Genomic DNA, 18629 nt, shown 5'->3' with positions numbered 1-18629 from the left:
CACACAGTCATACAAATGAAATAAAGAATAACTATTTATAAAATACAGTTTTCTATCCAAAGATGTCAAGATCATAACAAAGAGTCAATGTCCACCACATGCTGGTCCCAATCTCTTTTTCCATAAACAGGTAAACTGAGGCTTGCTACACGTGAGAGGCATTCCCAGACTCATGCACAGGCTCACTGACTGCTTACAGCAGTACCCTCCAGGAGCCCTTGACTTGGGCAACACTGCCAATCCACCACCTCATGGGTCAGGTATTTTTTCCAATAAATAACTCAATATTCCACACCGTCATGAAGCATCACCCGGCACACTGAGGTCTCCATCATCATCTCAAGATCTGTGTATCATCAGCTGCCATATCAGCTCAAAGGTGCACAGCATCTGCCCTCACTGCCTCCCCCCTTCTGTGACCATTTCTTTCTCAAGGGGAGGCTTAAAGCAGGATGGGAAATTTAAGAATTAAATCACAGCCTTTCAGAATTGTTTTTCTTTCCGTCACAAAACTATATTTTCACTTTGTGCAAAAATGGTAAAATAACTAGGAATGACCGAAGTGTCAGCAGTGCAACAGCAGCCGTGCCAGGTGTTATCACAGATCCAGCTTGGGGAACAGAGGGAGGGTCATGTCCCACACAGGGACAGCCCCACTGCATCACAAAGGGCATCTGTGATGAGCTTTGCCCATGTCCAAAACAGCTGCAATTTAGTTTGTGATTGAAGTCCCAGCAGCCAAGGAACGAACGCGGACTGTTCAGCCCTGCTGCAGGGATCCCAGATGGTGACGTGGGGACCTGCCTGAGCCAAGGAGCACAAGGCAGCACCCTCACTGTGCCATTACCTGCTGGCTCAGATACACATCCACACCCAGCAGGGCCATCTCAGACTGCACTGCTCCTGTATCCCAAATGCCAGCATCACAGGCTGGCTGGGGGACAGGAGCAGCACACTCAGTTCTGTTAACATGTACTGCTGTCATGAATTCAGAGCCAGCCAACTGAAACATTAACGATCTGGTAAACTATAGAAAGGAACCAGCTCACAGTGAGGTCTGCAGCACAATTGCTTGACTTTTTGGGATGATGAACACCCATAATTCCTCAAGATTCCAGCAGGAGGTGAGGGGTTTTGTACTTTTGTAACTCAAGTATGTCATTAAGAATAAAAGTATAGGAAAATACAAATCCCCATATCCAGCAGTCCAAATAGCAAAAAATATGAAAGAAATATGCTATATTAGGAGACAGTCACTGGCTGCAAAAATCATACAAAAAGGGTATTCAGATGAGCCACTGCACTATCTGGTAATTCTTAGAAACACTACAGAGGTAACTTGCCACACCAATTCCACCACAGACACCACCAGCACTTCCAGCTGAAAAACCACCTCAGCTTTTCTGAAAGGTTTTCTAAGAAATCTTTTTTTCTCTTCTAGCAAGCCATGACTCACTGCCCTCTATAGCACAGACAGCTACTAGATACAGAATCTTAAGTGCCAGAAAATGCTCCACTAGCTCACAGAGAGTGTTTCAAGTGGAAGCTTCAAAACGGCCTCCAGAACCACACTCGTGTTCAAAGGAGGTGCTAGAGAACACGGCCGTGTGAAATTTGGCAATACAGATTCATTGGCAGGAACACGGAGGTTAGTTTTGGCTCACAGGAGATTCTCCACCCTGTAGTCTGCTTTGAACAGTTTTAATGAAAAACTCAAAGTGAGATTCAGCTGCAACCATCAGTTTTTATCTAAGGATGGTCAAAAACAACAAAAAAATCTATTTCTGTATTTATAAGGTTGGAGGAGGTATGCATCTCTCTTTAGAAGAGACTGTATTTTAATTATCTTTGGAAGAGAAGGTAGCTGGGAGACTGATAATTCTCTCTCACATATGCATGTAGGCAACCAAAACAGCAATGTGGTGGAGGAGGAGGTGAATTAGTTAGTATATCATACAACCTGTAGCACTGGGCAGCAGACAAGCCTGTCTACTTCACTACTTCCAGAAGAAAAGTTAGTCACTCCTCCCACGTATTTGTAGCAGCATAACAAGAAAATGCTGCTCTCTTCAGCTTGAATAGAAATTTATCTCGGACAAAAAAATCTACAGATGCCTCCAGAGGAGCTGAGGCCCAAATCATAGTTTTGCCTCTTGTATTTTGGAAAATCTCAAGCCTTGGAACACAAGTGGAAGGTGAACGAGATAAATCACAGGATGTCTTATTCTGACACATGACAAGAGGAAGGAGAGCAAAAACCCGCTTGGGGATAGTGAGTAGGAATACAAGATAAGCAGGACAGCCAGGCTCCCCTCGACAAGCATGCAAGTGAGCTGCCTGCCCCTCCAGGATCTCCAAACACTTAAAAGGCAAGAGGTAGTTACAGGCCACTGGAACATTTTCCACCCAGAAGACCTCCAATTTAAAGGGAAGGCCCCCTGCACCCTAAAAAATGAAGGATATCTTGCTAACACAGACTACCAACATTTACTTTAAGTTTTCTGCTCCCTGTAAAACCAGAGAACACATACTTAGCTTCCACATACTCTTCCACAGACTACACTGAAAATGTCAGAAAACAGGACAAGCTAGCTTATAAATAATTGCAAAGCCCCTCCTGAAAAGGGCTGAGAGGGAGGTGGGATGAAAGCTTCCAGCCAGGAAAGCTGTGACTGCCAAGGAGCAGAACAGAATAAGGACAAGGATAGTGTGTGATATCCCAGCTCCATCTGTACACAGAAATGAAAGGCATTGAGGAAAATATCAGTGCGGCTTATGGCAGGCATTCCCAGGTGTGGGAAAATCCTCGGGGGAAGAACACCATCAACAGAAAATACAGCAGACCTTATAAGAGACAGCTGACGTGGCAGATCCTACAAAAGCTTGTCTGCAGTATCTGAGTGTCTTTTGTTCCCTAGCCCCGTTCTTTCACCTGGCAGCTCACAGATTAAAAGACCTGAGAGATGTTCCTGTCACAGAAGACTTTTCCTCAAAAGGCTCCTAAAAGGAGGAGGGACCAGGGTAATGCAAGGTCCACTACAGGGGATGCCTGGCAGTGGAAGCTTTACCCTTCTAATAACAACTCCCCTACTTTTCTGGAAATTCTCCCTAACCCTATCCCCTTGCTACCTGCAGAGTGATAACAAAGCCAACATTGTCCATCAAGTCTCAATCTGAAGTGACTCAGTTATTCTCAGGAGCTTTGTGTTCATTTTTTCAGCCTGGCATCCTAAGAAAACAAGGTTTATGTCATCATATTGCCTGTCATATGTCTTAACTGTTGGTCCCTTCCTATTAACTTTTGAATCACACCGTACTGGGGATACAGGGCTATGAGAGAAATTGAGTTTCTCAGATAGAAATTGAGTTTCTCTAAGACCGGCAAACCTGCCTTTGATTGGGCAGGGCAGAGACCCCAGTTCATGTCTCTGCTGAGAGAAAGGCTAAGAGCAGAGTCAGCACTTATCCCTGCTCTTGGGTCTGTCCCAGGCAATCAGCACACGTGTGTCACCTGGCCGAACAGCACAGCTCATTCTGCTTCTTGTCCTGCTGGTAGGCAGAGGATGGGAAGGGGGGACGAGAGTGTTCTGTGGGGAATGAGGTCTGGTGGGGGGCTGAGCTGGACTTCAATGGAGAAACACATCGTCACAAGTCTGGCCTCATACTCAAGAAACTTATTTTCTCTGCCAAATTGCCTGTAACTTCATGACACATCATCAAGGACAAATGACAATATTTATCAAGTACTCTCTGAATCCAGAACGTAGCCGCACACAAAACAGCAACCAGTTGGAGAGCTCATCCATTAGATTTGTTGCTGCAACTTTTTCTTCCCTTTTGCCTAAGCAATGGAAAAGTCATGTTGAAGTGAATTTACTTCCTAATGTCACCACTTTCTAGGTCTGCACAATTAATGCAGGGTTTCTTGAAACAAGTAGAAAGCATGTGATGAATCAAACGTGAGCACTCAGGAAACAGCGCTCCCACAAGACTGCAAGGCTTGGCTCTGGAGTCAGTTTGTGACATTGGTTACAAGCAACTATACACCCCAAATGTGCTCTGCGGAGGCATTTTTCTGTATCTGTGTACTAACCAAAATACCCATTTTTAAGGAAAAGTGAAGGAACAAAAGAAATGTCCCTTTTTTGCTGTAGCACCACACGGTAAATTTCATTCGTCCTGTCCCAACTGCTTCTAGTGACAGTGGAGTGTTTGTCTGAATTTTTAACAGATGTTTCTAAGTACTCTTGTCCATTTCTCTCTCCTGAGGATTTCTGCAGCGGGATAGCTCTAGATAGTAATACAAGCAATCCTTGTAAGAGGCTCCAGGGATAAATCTGTAGACACTGCATCTAGGATGGGTGTGGGTATGGGTCCAAGCCTTATGAAACTTTATAAATATTCCCTGAAGAATAGCAAGCTGGACTGACCATGCCTGCAGATGTTTTTGAGCTTACCAGCCCCACAGCAAAAAGCAAGACAGCTTACAGATAACTGCAACACTCCTGAAACAGCCCAAGAGCAGAATTTAAACTGAAATTTATAAAAGCAGGGGTATACTGGACCAGAACAGAATAATGCAAAGGATGATGTGTGATGGTGTAACTCAATTTCAATTCAAAATACCAAAGATGCTTCAAAGGGGACCAGTTGGGGCTGAGGCAGAATTTCCCAGATGTCAGGTTGCCCTTGGGAACAAGCACACTGGATTCACTTGACAGGTGTGAAGGTACTCAGAAGTAGTCAGTCACAACACAAATTGCTTTAAAAAAATAAAATCTCTGCTTTCATTTTTAAAGAAAGTGAGCATCTTGCACTAACGCCTGGCAAGGAGGCAGTGATGTCTGCTTGAGTTTGTACACAGCCTGAAACAATCAGCTAAAACATGCTTATGGCTGCTAGTTTACATTATCGAAATGGAACCAGAGCTATTTAATTCTAAAATGAAATCTATTAAAGCTATTGTCAGTGTTTCACAGCAGCTGAAACTGTTTTTTTAAAAGGTCAGTCTACTAGCTAGAGAGTGAAAACAAGCAAGGCGGCTGTGCCAGCCCTTAAGACGTGGCTGCATCCTGCAGTCAGGTTTTGCATTCCCTTAAATGTCGGGCAAGAAGCAGCAGTGAGGTCCCAGCAGAGCCTGCCTGCCCTGCTAGCCACAGGGGACAGACAGAGGAGGCTCCACTCCTGCGGGGGACACACAACAGGGCAGCGGGAGCCGTGGGGTGAGCCCGCACGGGGCCCCCGTGCTGCCCCCACCACCGCACGCTGCACCCACGCCTTGCCGGGGCAGAGAAAGGGATGGCTGTAGAGGACACTACTTTTTTTTCACCCCATTCAGCTTTGTGGCCACTGTGTCATTCACAACAATACCACAGCCCTCCCCCAACCCCAGAAAACCCATAAAAACCCCAACCTAAGAACCACTTCCCCCACAACCAGCATAGCAGAGCCCCAAACACCCCCACTGCCAGCACAGCCCAAGCATTTGCTGTCATCTTCTGTATTAGCATTTCTGTTAACCCCTTTTGTAAGATCATTTGACTCGGTTTCAAAATTCCTCCTTCTGAAAAACACTTGTTAAATATTGGCCCTGACTGCTGAACAAACTGATAGCTTGGTAGTCATAATCCACAAGATATATTTAGCCTCACAAACTCATCATCAATGGATCTTGAAAGCATTGTAGCCAACCGACTGGAAACCACATGCAATACAAACACATAATAGAACTTTTAATGTGCAAAGAGACTAAACAAAAAGATCCTTGACCTTCTTGCTTTCCCTTGCATACCATTATCCCCAGCGAGACAGCAAATGGAATGACGTGGAGAGCAACAGCTACCAACAAGCAACTTAGGAAGCCAATTTCTACAGTAGTTAAGCAGTTAATGACGTTAATCAGAATGATAACTTATTAAATTCTATATTTATGCAAATAGCATTTTGGCATATCGCATGGAGACCTGAGTAGTGGAGCTTGCCAGGGAAAGGTCCCAACATCTTTTATATTTACCATTTTGGTGTTTTTAATACCATGTAAAAGCGTCTGCGACAGTCGGTACATCAGACATACCACACTTAAATAAAATGCTACAGTCATAAATTAATCTCCATTATTCCAAAAAGATTAATGAACAAATTGTTTAATTCTTAACCTTCATGAAGCAGAGATTAATCTCTGCAGCCATATCCAATCTCTGCCATTATCTTTTTAACAAGAAGATGACATTTCTTATAAACCTTCCTAAACAGGCAACAATTATTGAACAAAGAAAATAACAGGTACAACTCCCTCTCTCATAGCCAGGGAATCTATAGCACACAAATATAAAGTAACAGAGTAATTTATGACTGACATGAAAGGACATTATCTGTATGTAATGAGATAAATCAGAAAAAGTACAGCTTGGGGTAGGAAGAATTTACAGTTATCTTAGTTTTGTAAAACCAGTGTTGAAAACTTACTGTTTTCCAAGAGAAAATAGCTGGGAACTTCTTGGGTCTGGGTTGCATTTAAATTCAACAAGGATGGAAGAAGCAGGGGATTGGATGAAGAGCTATGAATTGCACTTTTAATTGCTTTCAAGATGTCAAAAAGAACATCAAGATGTGCTTATGCATGTAGTTTTCTGTTTTCTTAATTCTGTTGTTTAATAGAATTAAATTCTGCACAGATTTTACCCATTCATTCAGTTCCTTCTCTATCTTCAGGAAAATGAGGTGAGAACCACTTCTGCAAGATGTGAAAAAGAGTAATTCGCCAATTGAAATTGTACCTCTGTTTTGAAAATCAGTAATATTGCTTATACACAAGCCCTAATTGTTGATTTATTTATGTACATATCTTGGTATCTGGGTACCTTTTCTTTGTTTGTGCAAACCTCACAACACGATGTTCAAATATCTCTGGAAAAAATAATTGCCTTTTTTCTCCCCTTTGGGTACAAATTTCTGTGTTTTAAATGAATGTGCAGGTTTCCTATTGCTGCTTGAAGCCTTCATTTCAAAATACCAACTAATTGTAGGTTTAATTAAAACAGAGTGGTTTATATCACAAACACATCTTTTTTTTTCAGCATATATCTTCTTTACCTTAATGTGATTGCTGGCTATTAAGAGAAAAAGGATTTTTTTTTTTTAATTTTAATGAAATAATTCAAAGTTTTACAGCAACTCACTTTATAGAGTGAACTTATGCAAGCACCGAAGCCTTTCCAGAGAAAACAGGATTCTCCGCACCTCCCTCTGGCTTTTCTCCCTACTGAATGCCGTGGCCTTCACTCAACCAAAGGAAATGAAAGACAGACTGAGACAACAGCATCACGTGGGTGAAGGTCAGATTGATTTTCAGCTGTGTGGTGCTATTTTATCACCCTCAGGACAAAAGTTAAGCCCTTCATTTTTTTCATGTCTGCTTTAACAGAGCAACTTTTTTTTCCCCTGAAATTTTTGGTTGGGGTCCATACCACTAAAATTATCAAGGATAGCCTAATTTAAAACATTTGTGAAGACTTTCCATCATCACAGTAAAATGCAGAGCAGCCCACACACCACAGCATTTCCATGAGTTTTCTCTATTCCCTGTATACAAACAGCGGCTCCTTGAAACTACTGAGGTTTCTGCAGTGACATTCACTGACAGCAAAGCAGACTGGAATGCAGCTGCTGGCTGTTCGCGATGATCCTGGGCACAGAAGAAGAGCAGTTGCTATCTCAAAAGGGGCAAGTTCACAAATTGTTTTTTCTCCCCATCCTCCCTTCCTTTCCTCTCCTCCCTGCTTGGAGAGGCCAAGCTCTCCGAGAGCTGACCCTCCCGCCTGTCACTCGGCAATCCAGACATGCACGGCCAATTACTGTGGCAGCCTCTGGAAAAACACGGAGTTTTGCTAACTCCAACTGCACTTTTCCCAACTCCAATACCATTTACAAAATCACTGTCCCCCAACTTGCTGTAAGAATTGGCTCTCCTCATTTGTCTTCTAATTGAGAGAGATTCTCCCCTAAGTAATAATGTTCTTTTCAATACAGTCAATTTTTATCTAGTTGTGTCTTCAAAACTGAACTGATTAACCTAAAATGAAACATTTTGTACCTCATAGATACATATTTGCATACCCAGTTATTGAGAGAAAACATCTTCCCTCCCATTTCCAGTTTTCTGAAACACATGAAACTCAGTATTCTCTCATTTAAGCTATGAGACAAGAATTTCCTACTCACTTTCATTTCCTTTTGTTCTGAATCTTGGGTTGAATTTGTCTTATTTTGTGTGAAGAGTGCAACAGCATCATGACTGCCTCCTAAAGATGACAGTTCATCCTCCATAAAAAGCAAGGAATACTATCTGCTTTACTTATATGTGTCAGAAGCCCTGGTCCAAATCAAACCCAGTTACCCTTGATACCATTGAAACATCTTGAAATACAATTCCTACATGAAACAGCTCTTGTAAAACAAACCACAACAAGTGTCTGTAAGAGAGGAAGGAGTAGTGACGGGCTGTAAGGTGACATCAAGCAGCTATCCAGGTTGGATCTGGATGCAGTCCGAATGCAAATTAAATAAATTGCTAGGTTTTGTGAACCAAGATTTGACTAGCACGTCTTTAGTTCATCTGAACCTAGCTGAGTCTGCCTCTGAAGCAGCACATGGAGCAGCATGATTTCTCACAGCACCACAAGGAGATCTGCAGTCTCCAGACCCCAGGATGGTTCAAGGAAGGCTCTGCATCTGCACAGAGCTCCAAGGAAGAGCCAGCTCTGGGACAATGGACAAGAGAGCAACTGCAGCTGAGTCAAGGAGAAACCAGTAACACAGCAAGGTGTAACTTTAATGTATAAACCGTGAAATGGCTCGGTTACATGCGGGGCTGGGAAAGGGCAAATACCACCACAGCATAGGGAAGAGGACTGTTGAGAACAAGATGCAAAATGGCACAGCCCAGAAAGGAGCAAGCAAGGAAAAAGCCTTCAAGGCACGACCATAGGGACACACGCGCAGGCAACAGGGAGAGGAAAGGGCAGAGAGCGGCCACCCCAAGCACACAGCCAGAACACGAAAAAGCACAACACCAAATGATGCAGAGACAGACCACAAGCTAAGCACTACCATAAGTAACTGTCCTAGATGCATGATGAATTTTTTGGCTTGTTTTGGCTTGGTTGGTTGCTATGGTTGATTGATGCAGATTGAACAATGTACTTCAAACCTGCTTACACTACACTTGGAGTCCAGTAAATTACCTCTATTCGGTTTTGTTCAAAGAAAATAAACACAGGTGTGTGTATTTATATTTCTGTAGACCACGAGTATATAAAGGGAATTTACTCTGCTTCCATCTTTCCAAATTTTCTAATGAATAATTAGTAGATGTAGATTTCTAAAATGACCATTTAGTATAAATTATATCAAATCTCATTTATTTTAAGAGATATCATTAAGTGCAAAGTCTGCATGAGTGAACTGAGTTCACTGTAGAGGAAATGACTGGGAATTATGTTCAAAAATCTATTCAAATGTTTAATGTAACAGATTCCCTGGAGAAGACAAAAGCAACGGGCTTCTTCAGCCTTTCCTTATGTTCTCCTCAGCAAGCATAACAGTAATTGAGTAGCAACAAAAAGAGGAGCCAAAAAGTCTTTCACCCTTATGGCTGAGAACAATTTTCAAGGAAGCCTAAGGAAGAGATGGACCCACACTCCAAAACAGTGATGCTTTCAAGAGGAAGCTCACCCCCACCATTACAGATGTCAGTAGCAACAAAACCCACCTGGATTAAAGACCTTGGCTCTCCCACCAATTTCATGCATGTCATTAGGCAAATCAGTGTAGCCACAGTAATTTTCAAACAAAATAACTCAAGCTATTAATGGGGAAGGTCTTTAATTCTCCCCCAAATGCTGACCTCTCGTTCCCCTCATGTTGACATAAGGCTTGTGCAGCTCCATAAGGCACCAAATCTGGGAGCTGCACCAACTAAAAATCAATCCCTTAAATTGTCAGCAATGTCAGCTCCCAAAGACAACACAAACCTTTTACCAGCATAAGGCAGGAGATGGAAGGGAGGAAGGAAGTAGTCCAGTAGCAGTCAAAACTTAAGCCAAATTAGAATGACAACTTTTTAATTCCATGATGATAAAAATACCAATTCCTTGTGTCAGGAAGGGGTTGCTAATCAGAATGTTTAAAGACTACAAGGTGCTCGAACGCCCTACAAAGTATTCAGTGTGAACAGACCAAGTACCTTGAAAATGCCAAATCAATTTTTCATTAGTTAAGACAATGAAAACTGCTTGTAATAAGCAAGATGTTGGAATAATATTACCTGTATTTACATGTAATTTAACTTAAATTTCTACTGAGTTATTTACAACAATTTTAAATTGAATATGAAATTACGAAATTCGCCCTACTATTAAAAGCACCTATTAAAATTACTTAAGTGAAACAGCATTCAATACATACATACTTGTTGCCAAAGCTTTGAAGAAAGTCAGAAGCTGCTTAGACCTCTGGCGGAGGTCCTCTGATGTGCAAGCCCAGCTTGGAGAGCAACAGCCTCTCCAGCAGGTGCAGGGAAAATGTGTCCCTTATTCAGTTTATTTGAGTGGTTCAGTCCAATACACAGTTTGTGAGAACAGAGGAGCTGCTTGGCAGATGATCCCGAGTTTGCTTCTTGCCAGCCTACGGCAAAGAAAGGCGTGAGACGCCCACGGACCACACAGGCACCCAGCTGAAGTTGTCCCCAGGAGGACGCACACCTGGGTGGGTCCCTGCTGCTCCCACGGGGCAGGGGTGCACGCTGCCGGCCATTCCCCAGGAGCCCGCGCCGCCCTCCCGCCGGCCGGCACTCGAGGCAGGAGCCCAGACTCCCGCACCCAGGGGCCATGCAGAGATGCTCCAGCGAGCGCTCCCAAAGCCAGCCAGCTGAAGAGGACCAACCCATGCTGGCACATTTCCCTAAAGCCAGCCGGCACCAGGGGGTGGAGGCTGCTTTCTGGCTTCCCCAAGCCTGGAGCACAGTTAATAACATGCCAGCTGTATCTGCAGACAAGCCAAGTTTAATGAGGCTACAACAAAAGCATTCAAATATGCACTACAGAACTTCTGTAGGGATTTTTTTCTAAAGCTTGTTTTTAAAAAATGAAAGATTGGAATTCTTGACAATGTTTGTACACACACTTCCTTCGTTTTTAATTGATTTTTTTTTTATAATTATATGCCACAAATTCAAAGAAATCAACATTAGAAAGACTTGTTTAATCCCACTACTTCCAACAGCAAAATTATGCCGTGTGATGAGTGCTTGAAATGCACTGCTGGTTGCTTTTTTCTTAATAAACATTGAAGTCTTAATTGTTTTTCCCCTACATGGCCAGACACCATCTTTTTGTCTGCCAGGTCTTCACACTAGGACAAGTCCTATCCCTCACCTCCTGCTCGGGAGCCAGGACAGACATGCCAACGTGACCACTGGCACAAGTGATGGAGGAGATAGCTGACCCCTTCACTCTCCTATCAGCCATGCCTCACCACATCCCTGTCTCTTACTCTGGGTCAAGGTACGCGAGGTATCAATAAGAGCATTGCAAACAGGGATTTAGAGACAGTGGAGGGAGCAGCAAAAGAAGTCTGCTTGGGCATGAGGGGATGGAGGAGGTAGAAGAGGGGCAATTGCTCGCTGTCTCCTTCACCAGAAGAACCAGAGAGTATCAAATGAAAGCAGGTGACAAAACTGAAGTGAACAAAAGGTGATGCATTCCCCAATGTGTAGCTGAACTCTGGGTCCCCACCACAGCAAAATCTAACTGCACTTCAAAATGGAAGTTTATGGAAGAAGATTGTCTGAATAATTTGACTAAAAAGCATCATAAACTGCTCAGAATTAGTTTGTTGACAGCTAGGAAAACATTCTGGGGAAACAGCACAATGGGACCATCAGGCTGGCTCTGTACGGCCATCCTTATATGAAGAGTACTTACCCAACTGTCTGCAAAGGGACAGAGGAAGAAATCAGGAAAAAACCCCACAGTCTCAGTGCATCTCTTTTACATTGCTTACATTTGCAGTCTGAAGATCTCAGTGGCTCTGAATCTGCCAAGGCTGTTGATATGGCCAATGGTTTTGTCCCTCAACAACCCACAGGAAGGCAATGTGTGCCCTTCAGCAGCGTCCTAGCCAGAAATAATCTATGCTCTTGTCCATCTGAGACAGGACGACCCCAGCACATCCTCCACCCAGCTCTCTAAGGCTTTATTAAAGGCCACTTTATAACAAGCACATATCTATTGTAGTCCCCAAGCTACCCTCACTGCAGTTCTGAATTGAGTTTCATAAACTGGGTTTTCTCTACAACCCCCTGAATACTGGGACCTGCTTATAGCAACACGGATCCTCCTTCCTGCAGGCACAGCTGCTCTTGTAGCACTCAGCAAGCTCCAGCCTGGGAAGGAACCCTTTCCACTGAAACCCCTCTGTCCTCTTTTTTTTTTTTTTTTTTTATAAAACCCATTTATTATTTACTTAGATTTCTGTATGCTGAGAAACAAACCTGCCCTATGTAGACCCCAACAGTCCTCCCTCTGCTGTACCATGGCAATGGATTACCCTTGCAAACAGAAATCCGAAGCAGGAGGAGAAGGGGAGCTGGAGCTCTGTCACCCCTGGTGCCCCAGAAGGACTGTGTGAGGCCTGAGCTGGTGCAGGGGGATCTGGGCAGGCTCTGGCTTCCAAATGCAGCTCCTGCTGCACACAGGAGCTCTCCTGGCCAGCACCCGGCACAGCTCTTGCTTCACAGCATTTGGGGTGCTCCAGTCCCTGTGCATCTCTCTGTTGCAGATGCAGCAAAGGAGAAGAGACTGGCTTCTCAGCCAGCCAGGGGCAACCTGTTCAAGATATCCAAAGGACACATGTTTCCTTTAAGAGGCCTCATTTGAAACATGTACCCACTTTCTCTTTTATCCATTTCCATGCATACCTGTGCTTATTTTGCAAACTACTTTTTGAACTAGATAAAAGCAGATAAAAGAACTCAATTAAAGTAGCAAGTATGAAAGAGTCCCTTGCCAATACAAGCAGGCTAACTTGTCATCCTCAGCTCCTCACTGGGCCATATGTTTAAAAATGACAAGGAAAATGGTCTTCCTGCGTGAAAAACATATGCTGCTTGAGGAAAGACATCATCATCGCTAAGAAATTTTGTGCAGCCTCAGAATGCATAGCATCCACAGTGACCGCTGGCTACATGGGGGCTGAGAAAGGGGTGGAGAGAGCTCATTACCTCCCTCCTGCCAGGGGTTTTGGTAACATGCAACCAAGCTGCCCACAGCCACGCTGGCAGCGCTCCTATCTGCACACGCAGTGCCTGGTGCTGCCTCCCTTGCCACTATTCCCAGGGGGACCGGCACAAAGGTGGCCGTGGCGATTTGCAGGGGATGGTGCCCGGCGCACTGGCACACTCTTATCAGCGAGCACACTGCCCAGCTTCGCGCGCCGGCTCCCGCGCGGCTGCGGATCTGCCGTGGGCTCACCGCCGGCCGTGCTCTGGGACACCCTCCATGAGGCCACACAGCAAATACCCAGCTGGGTGCTTATGGCCAGCAGGCATTGTTTGAAATTCTCATGTCCCCCCACCACAAATCCTTACAGGCACTGGCATGCCTGTAAAATCCAGGAAAGCCTGAGAAACGAGTGCTGAGGCTCAGCCCCACTAACACCTCGCCGTGCCGAGGGGCTGAACACGGGGCCGCGTGCCCTGGGCACAGCCCGGGGTCTCACCTACCTTTGCCTGTGGATGACCCTCCAAGCTGATGGGTAAGCAGCACTGTTAGGGAGCACAACACTTGGCACAACTTTGTCAAACATACGCAATATGTGACACACTACATTAAAGCACATTTGCCATGTGTGGGGGCAGAGCCAGCGCCAGTGCCTCAGCACACTCTGCACGGGATGCGCTGTGAAACCTCAGCACGGCCAGGGGCACCGTAGGCTCTGTTTGACGTGAAATTTGCAGCTGTTCTTCTGCTTGTCTTCAGATCCCAATTCAGATGTGGGAATGTGCTTTATGTTCTACAAGATAAATACGTATTTCACTGAGCACCTGCAGAGAAAGCCAGTCAGCATGGCTCCTGATCAGCACGCTGATTTTCTGGCACGTGCAAGCAGAAGTCCTAGAAAAAGCCTCTTTGCAGGCTGGTTGGGAACCTCCGGGAAAACTCAAACATCACCTGTGTGGTGACAGCAGTCAGGGCAGTCAGACCTCAGACCACCCAGCCAGGTGTACCCCTACAACAATGTGGGGTTTCAGAGATCTCAACACAGAGGGCACGAATACTGACTGCAGGGAGATGTGCAGCACCTGGACACTGTGGCCAAGGCAGCTGCTGAGCCCTGGGGAGCTCTGTGCTGTCCCTGCACCTGGAGAGGGGATGTCTGTGACAAACTAAGGACAGGAATCTGCACTTGGAGCCCTCCAAGTGATTGACAATAAAAACACTGCCCCGGTGCCCATTTTCAGATCTAGACAGCAAGAACTGAGGACTCCAGGGAAAATCCATGTTTTTACAGTTTGTGATATTACTGAGCTTTTCTGGTGCCAATTTTAAAACACTGCTATGACCTCTGGAAAGAAGGGAAACTGCATTTCAGCACGACAACGCAGAAAAGAACAAAAAAAGGAAACTTGTTATTTTTTTAAGCTGGAAACACTAGTCAGGTTAAGAGAAAGGAGCAGAATTCTGGCAAGGACAAGAGCACTCAGACTGAGTCACAACACAGTAATTAGGGCCACTAGGTCATTAGAGACACAGCTGTATAAACTAGGTGTATAATTAAGTTTCCACACTGCTTTTTCACAACTGTATTTCAGTTTCTTTTGTGGAGGACAATCAGTAATTCATTAATTTAAAGACATAACAACAGCAGCAGCAAAAAGAGAGAAAAATCTCTGACTTGCCAATCAGGTGCAACCAAAGATTACAATTTTGGGAAGGGCTAATTTTGGAAATGTATATAAGACATCTCTCTTTGTCAGTGGGAAGTAGAAAGTGCCACCTGACAAAAACATTCATGAGACATTGTCACTTGTTGACAAGCTGCTGTATATGTGTTTCTGGATAAGCATCCCGCAAATACGGTTGCATGGCAATTAAAATACTTGTAGCAGGTGAAATAAAAGAAAATGCAAAATTATACACTAGCATGAAACAGTTACAGTACCTCGTTTCAAACGTAAGCCTAGTGTACAAGTTACAGGGCATTTAAAAGGAGCAACTGCAAGACTTTAATTATAAACTAGTTCCTACCGTACAGTAGTTTAGAAAAATCAGCTGCTTCCAAGCTGGCAATATCCATATATAGCTCTGCTGCTGTTTGAAACAGACAACCTGTAAAGTTATCAACAACAGAAGAGGACCTCATGAAATGCTCAGAGACCCCGCCAAAACCTACTTCTGTCCACTTCATTGATGTGTTAATTTGCTTTAAAACACTCTACATTCACTTGAGAATCTGAAAAAATAAGTTTACCTGAGACTATTCTGACCCATGGAGGAAAGGGGTGGAGGAAGCAAAAATAACACAATAAAATACTGGAGCTAAACTCAGACTAATGCAGGTGGATTAAAACACACAAGCAGAATGACAAAGCTTGTGACATTCTAGACACTTTTTATCTGACAACAAACCGCTTGGCACCAGCCACCAGACAATGATATATCACAGAATAGTTGCTTGATGTAGGGAGCCTCTGGTGCTTGTTGTAGGACACAGTTAAGTTGTAAATCCATGTGTAGTTCTTTACTCTTGTCACTAACACTGTAAGATAGCATCATGCTACACCTACACTGTAACAGCAGCATGCAAAAACACATATGAAAAAGGCTGCATGTCTTTGTAATTGCCAATGGCAATTACTTAGTCCTCTCCAGTTTAGAGGATATGGGATACCAGTGAGTTGTAAAGTAATTTTAAAAGCTTAACACAGCCAGTGTATACACTAGGTGTTTTTATTTGTTCTCAGACTATTTTTCAAGATGCTGCTGTTTAAGGCACTGCTTCCAGGACTGCTGCAGGAGAATTCATTTGTGGGAGCAAGCTGGGAGACAAGGGAAGACATAGCCAGTAAGGAAATGTGATGTTCTTTTGGTACAAGCTGCCCCCACCATTTAGGCCCTTTTCAGATCCCCGTAGACACTGGGAACCTACAACCTGCAATCACAGACATCAGTCATGAGCAAAAGGCATAAAAGGCACCTAATTCTGTCAGAAGGAGAACATCTCTACTACACTGACATCAAAAGGAATGCCATGCACCTATGCTACCAGAGATGTCTAGATTTCAGCAGTGTTTTGTCCTCAAAGAAACAAGTCTGAAATACATGAAAAAGCAAGGGGGGGAATGGCTGTTTGTTACTTCCTTACATGTCAAAGCAGCTGCATTGAAACTGTATTATAACTTCAGCACTCTGTAATGAATTTCTAAGGGATTCCAGTGAAATAGATGGTTTATCCTGTTCTTTGGAGTGATCTCCTGTAATCCTGCAACACTCCTGAGCTACAATACCTTCCTAACTTCAGTATCCCAAAGGAAGTCATTAGTTATGTTGTATTATCAGCCTGGTGATATTATTACTACAAATATTACCTGTATTGATCTGGAGCCATGTAGACATGACTGAAAGCCCTGCTTCAGATTAAGACATGAAAATCTAGCTTGCCAAGAGGTCAGGCACTGCATTACAACCTCGGGTGTGTCAGGCAGGCATCACAGGCAAAAGGAGTGCAGGGTAACTAAGGACACAGGCAAATAGCTCTTTTTGTAGGGTAAAATATTTAAATATAACACACTTTCTAAGGAGGTCTTAGATTTTCACCCAGGTGGTGCAAGTCTTTTTAGCTGAACTGGACAAAGACACACATTTTGCATGTTTTCCTCAAAAATCCTCATGGTTATCAGACCATGTATCAAACTGGTGTATCTGAAAGGGTTGTTTTTACCTCAAGATGAGGTATGTGAATATCAAGCAATATTCCAGACTGTCTTCATGGAAACATTCTCATTCCAAAATATATGAGTGCAATCTTCCTATTTACTTAAAATCACTTCAGGACACTGAATTAAACTAAATAGAAAACAGATACTCTTGTTCTGGAGCAAGGATTGTCCTCACATGGAGACTTATTTCATGTATATGCAGATAGTTATATGGTGCCTTTTTGGGACAAAATGTCTTTGCAAATCATCAGCACATGTGAAGACAGTAAAAGAAGACAAAATTATGTTACCTGCAATCAAGAAGAGCAATGGGAATACTGACAAATTATTTTGATATATCCCTAAAAATATAATTTATTTTTCTTAGTCTCACTAACAGAATACTACACTGAGGGTAAAAAAAACCTGAGGTGTGAAAACACTGAATTTACATGAATAGAATCTCTTGGTTGCTATGTTTTAATGCAGATTTGCCTCTGGAAAAAAATTGCTCCTTTTCATAGCACTGCTGTCACCTGTCATAACCTTACGTTCCTCCTCTGGAGTCCCCATCAGCAGTGCCTGCTCCACTCTGCCAGTTGTGCCATTACAGCTGTTTGAGGACCACACAGGGAGCCAGAACCAAGCAGACATTTGGGCTAAAAAGAGCCTCCTTTTGGGGGGCTCACCCCCAGCACCATGAGCAGCTGTCCCAGCACAACTGAGGAGACCAGGCAGCGATGGAGCAGCAGCTGCCCAGGGCGCTTCTCCCTTGAAAATGACCAGTGTCCACACGGGCTGTGCCCTTTGCCTTCCAGTTTGAAAAACATGGGGTTTTCTGAATAGGAAGTTACATCCTCTTGCTTACTCCCCTGCAGCAGAGTGCCATGTGCAGAAGTCTCAGGCCAGCGCTGTGGCTGCCAGCTGGCTGGGAAATTACCCTGCAAGAGGTGGCCTTTCGATTTTACGCACTTTCAAGTTTGCAGCCTGTGTAGGGCTTAAATGAGAGTGCAGAGGAAGGAGCCCTGGGGGCAGGCTTAGGACTGCAATCCCTATCCAACTGCAGGCTGGGGAAAAGCCCCAACATGCCTCTGTCCTTCCTCCCAGCAAGCAGATGGGAATGAAAGCAGGGGGTCCTCTCCTCTGCAAGCCAGAGTGAGACAAGGGAGGGTGCTCCTGGGGTGGGAGTCAGACCAAGCCAAAGCCTCCACCTGACCCTCCCTCCCTTGCTGTATTCCACTCCTTGTATTTTTCTTTGCTGAGCATCATTTTACTTATGCCCAAAAAGGAGAGCAGAAAACATAGACTAATTACAAAACATATTAAGTGGCCAGTAGGAATATGCACTCAGGGGAAAGATGATGGGATACTGCTGCACCAGAGGAGAAACTAACCCTCCTGCCTTCTGCCAGCCTTGACCTACTCGTCTGCCATAACGGCAACTGCCTAAAAATAATTTAAATTAGTGTGGAGGGAAAAGTGATGGCAGAGTATTCAACTCTGGGAAGGTGAAAGATAAGAATCTCTGATTTAAATACATATGAACATATTCTGTGCTCCCCCTCCTAAGATTTTATTTAATCTTTCGTAAAATCTGCAAAGCTTTTTGCTACCCCTGTAAATTGGCTTAGCGTGCTCCGCTGAGTACCTGCTG

The 18629-nt window shown here is 44.0% G+C and overlaps 1 protein-coding gene across 3 annotated transcripts in view; it reads right to left on the bottom strand.

The window, feature by feature from the left end:
- The window catches only part of ZNF423 (zinc finger protein 423), a 229630-nt gene that overhangs the window by 140644 nt on the left and 70357 nt on the right, over positions 1-18629 (bottom strand). For 2 of the 3 annotated variants that reach the window (XM_042027539.1, XM_042027541.1), the window contains one exon: positions 15306-15386. The exons of the other annotated variant lie outside the window; for it this stretch is intronic. In XM_042027539.1, the coding sequence (XP_041883473.1) occupies positions 15306-15386 (81 nt within the window). The remainder of the gene's footprint in view (positions 1-15305; positions 15387-18629) is intronic. 3 annotated transcript variants of the gene reach the window in all.

Source organism: Corvus kubaryi, unplaced genomic scaffold, assembly GCF_017639235.1.
Source record: "Corvus kubaryi isolate FWS band 111438036 unplaced genomic scaffold, C.kubaryi_AGA036_p1.0 37300, whole genome shotgun sequence".
NCBI classification, from domain to species: Eukaryota; Metazoa; Chordata; class Aves; order Passeriformes; family Corvidae; genus Corvus; species Corvus kubaryi.
This window is presented reverse-complemented; position numbering and strand designations above follow the sequence as displayed.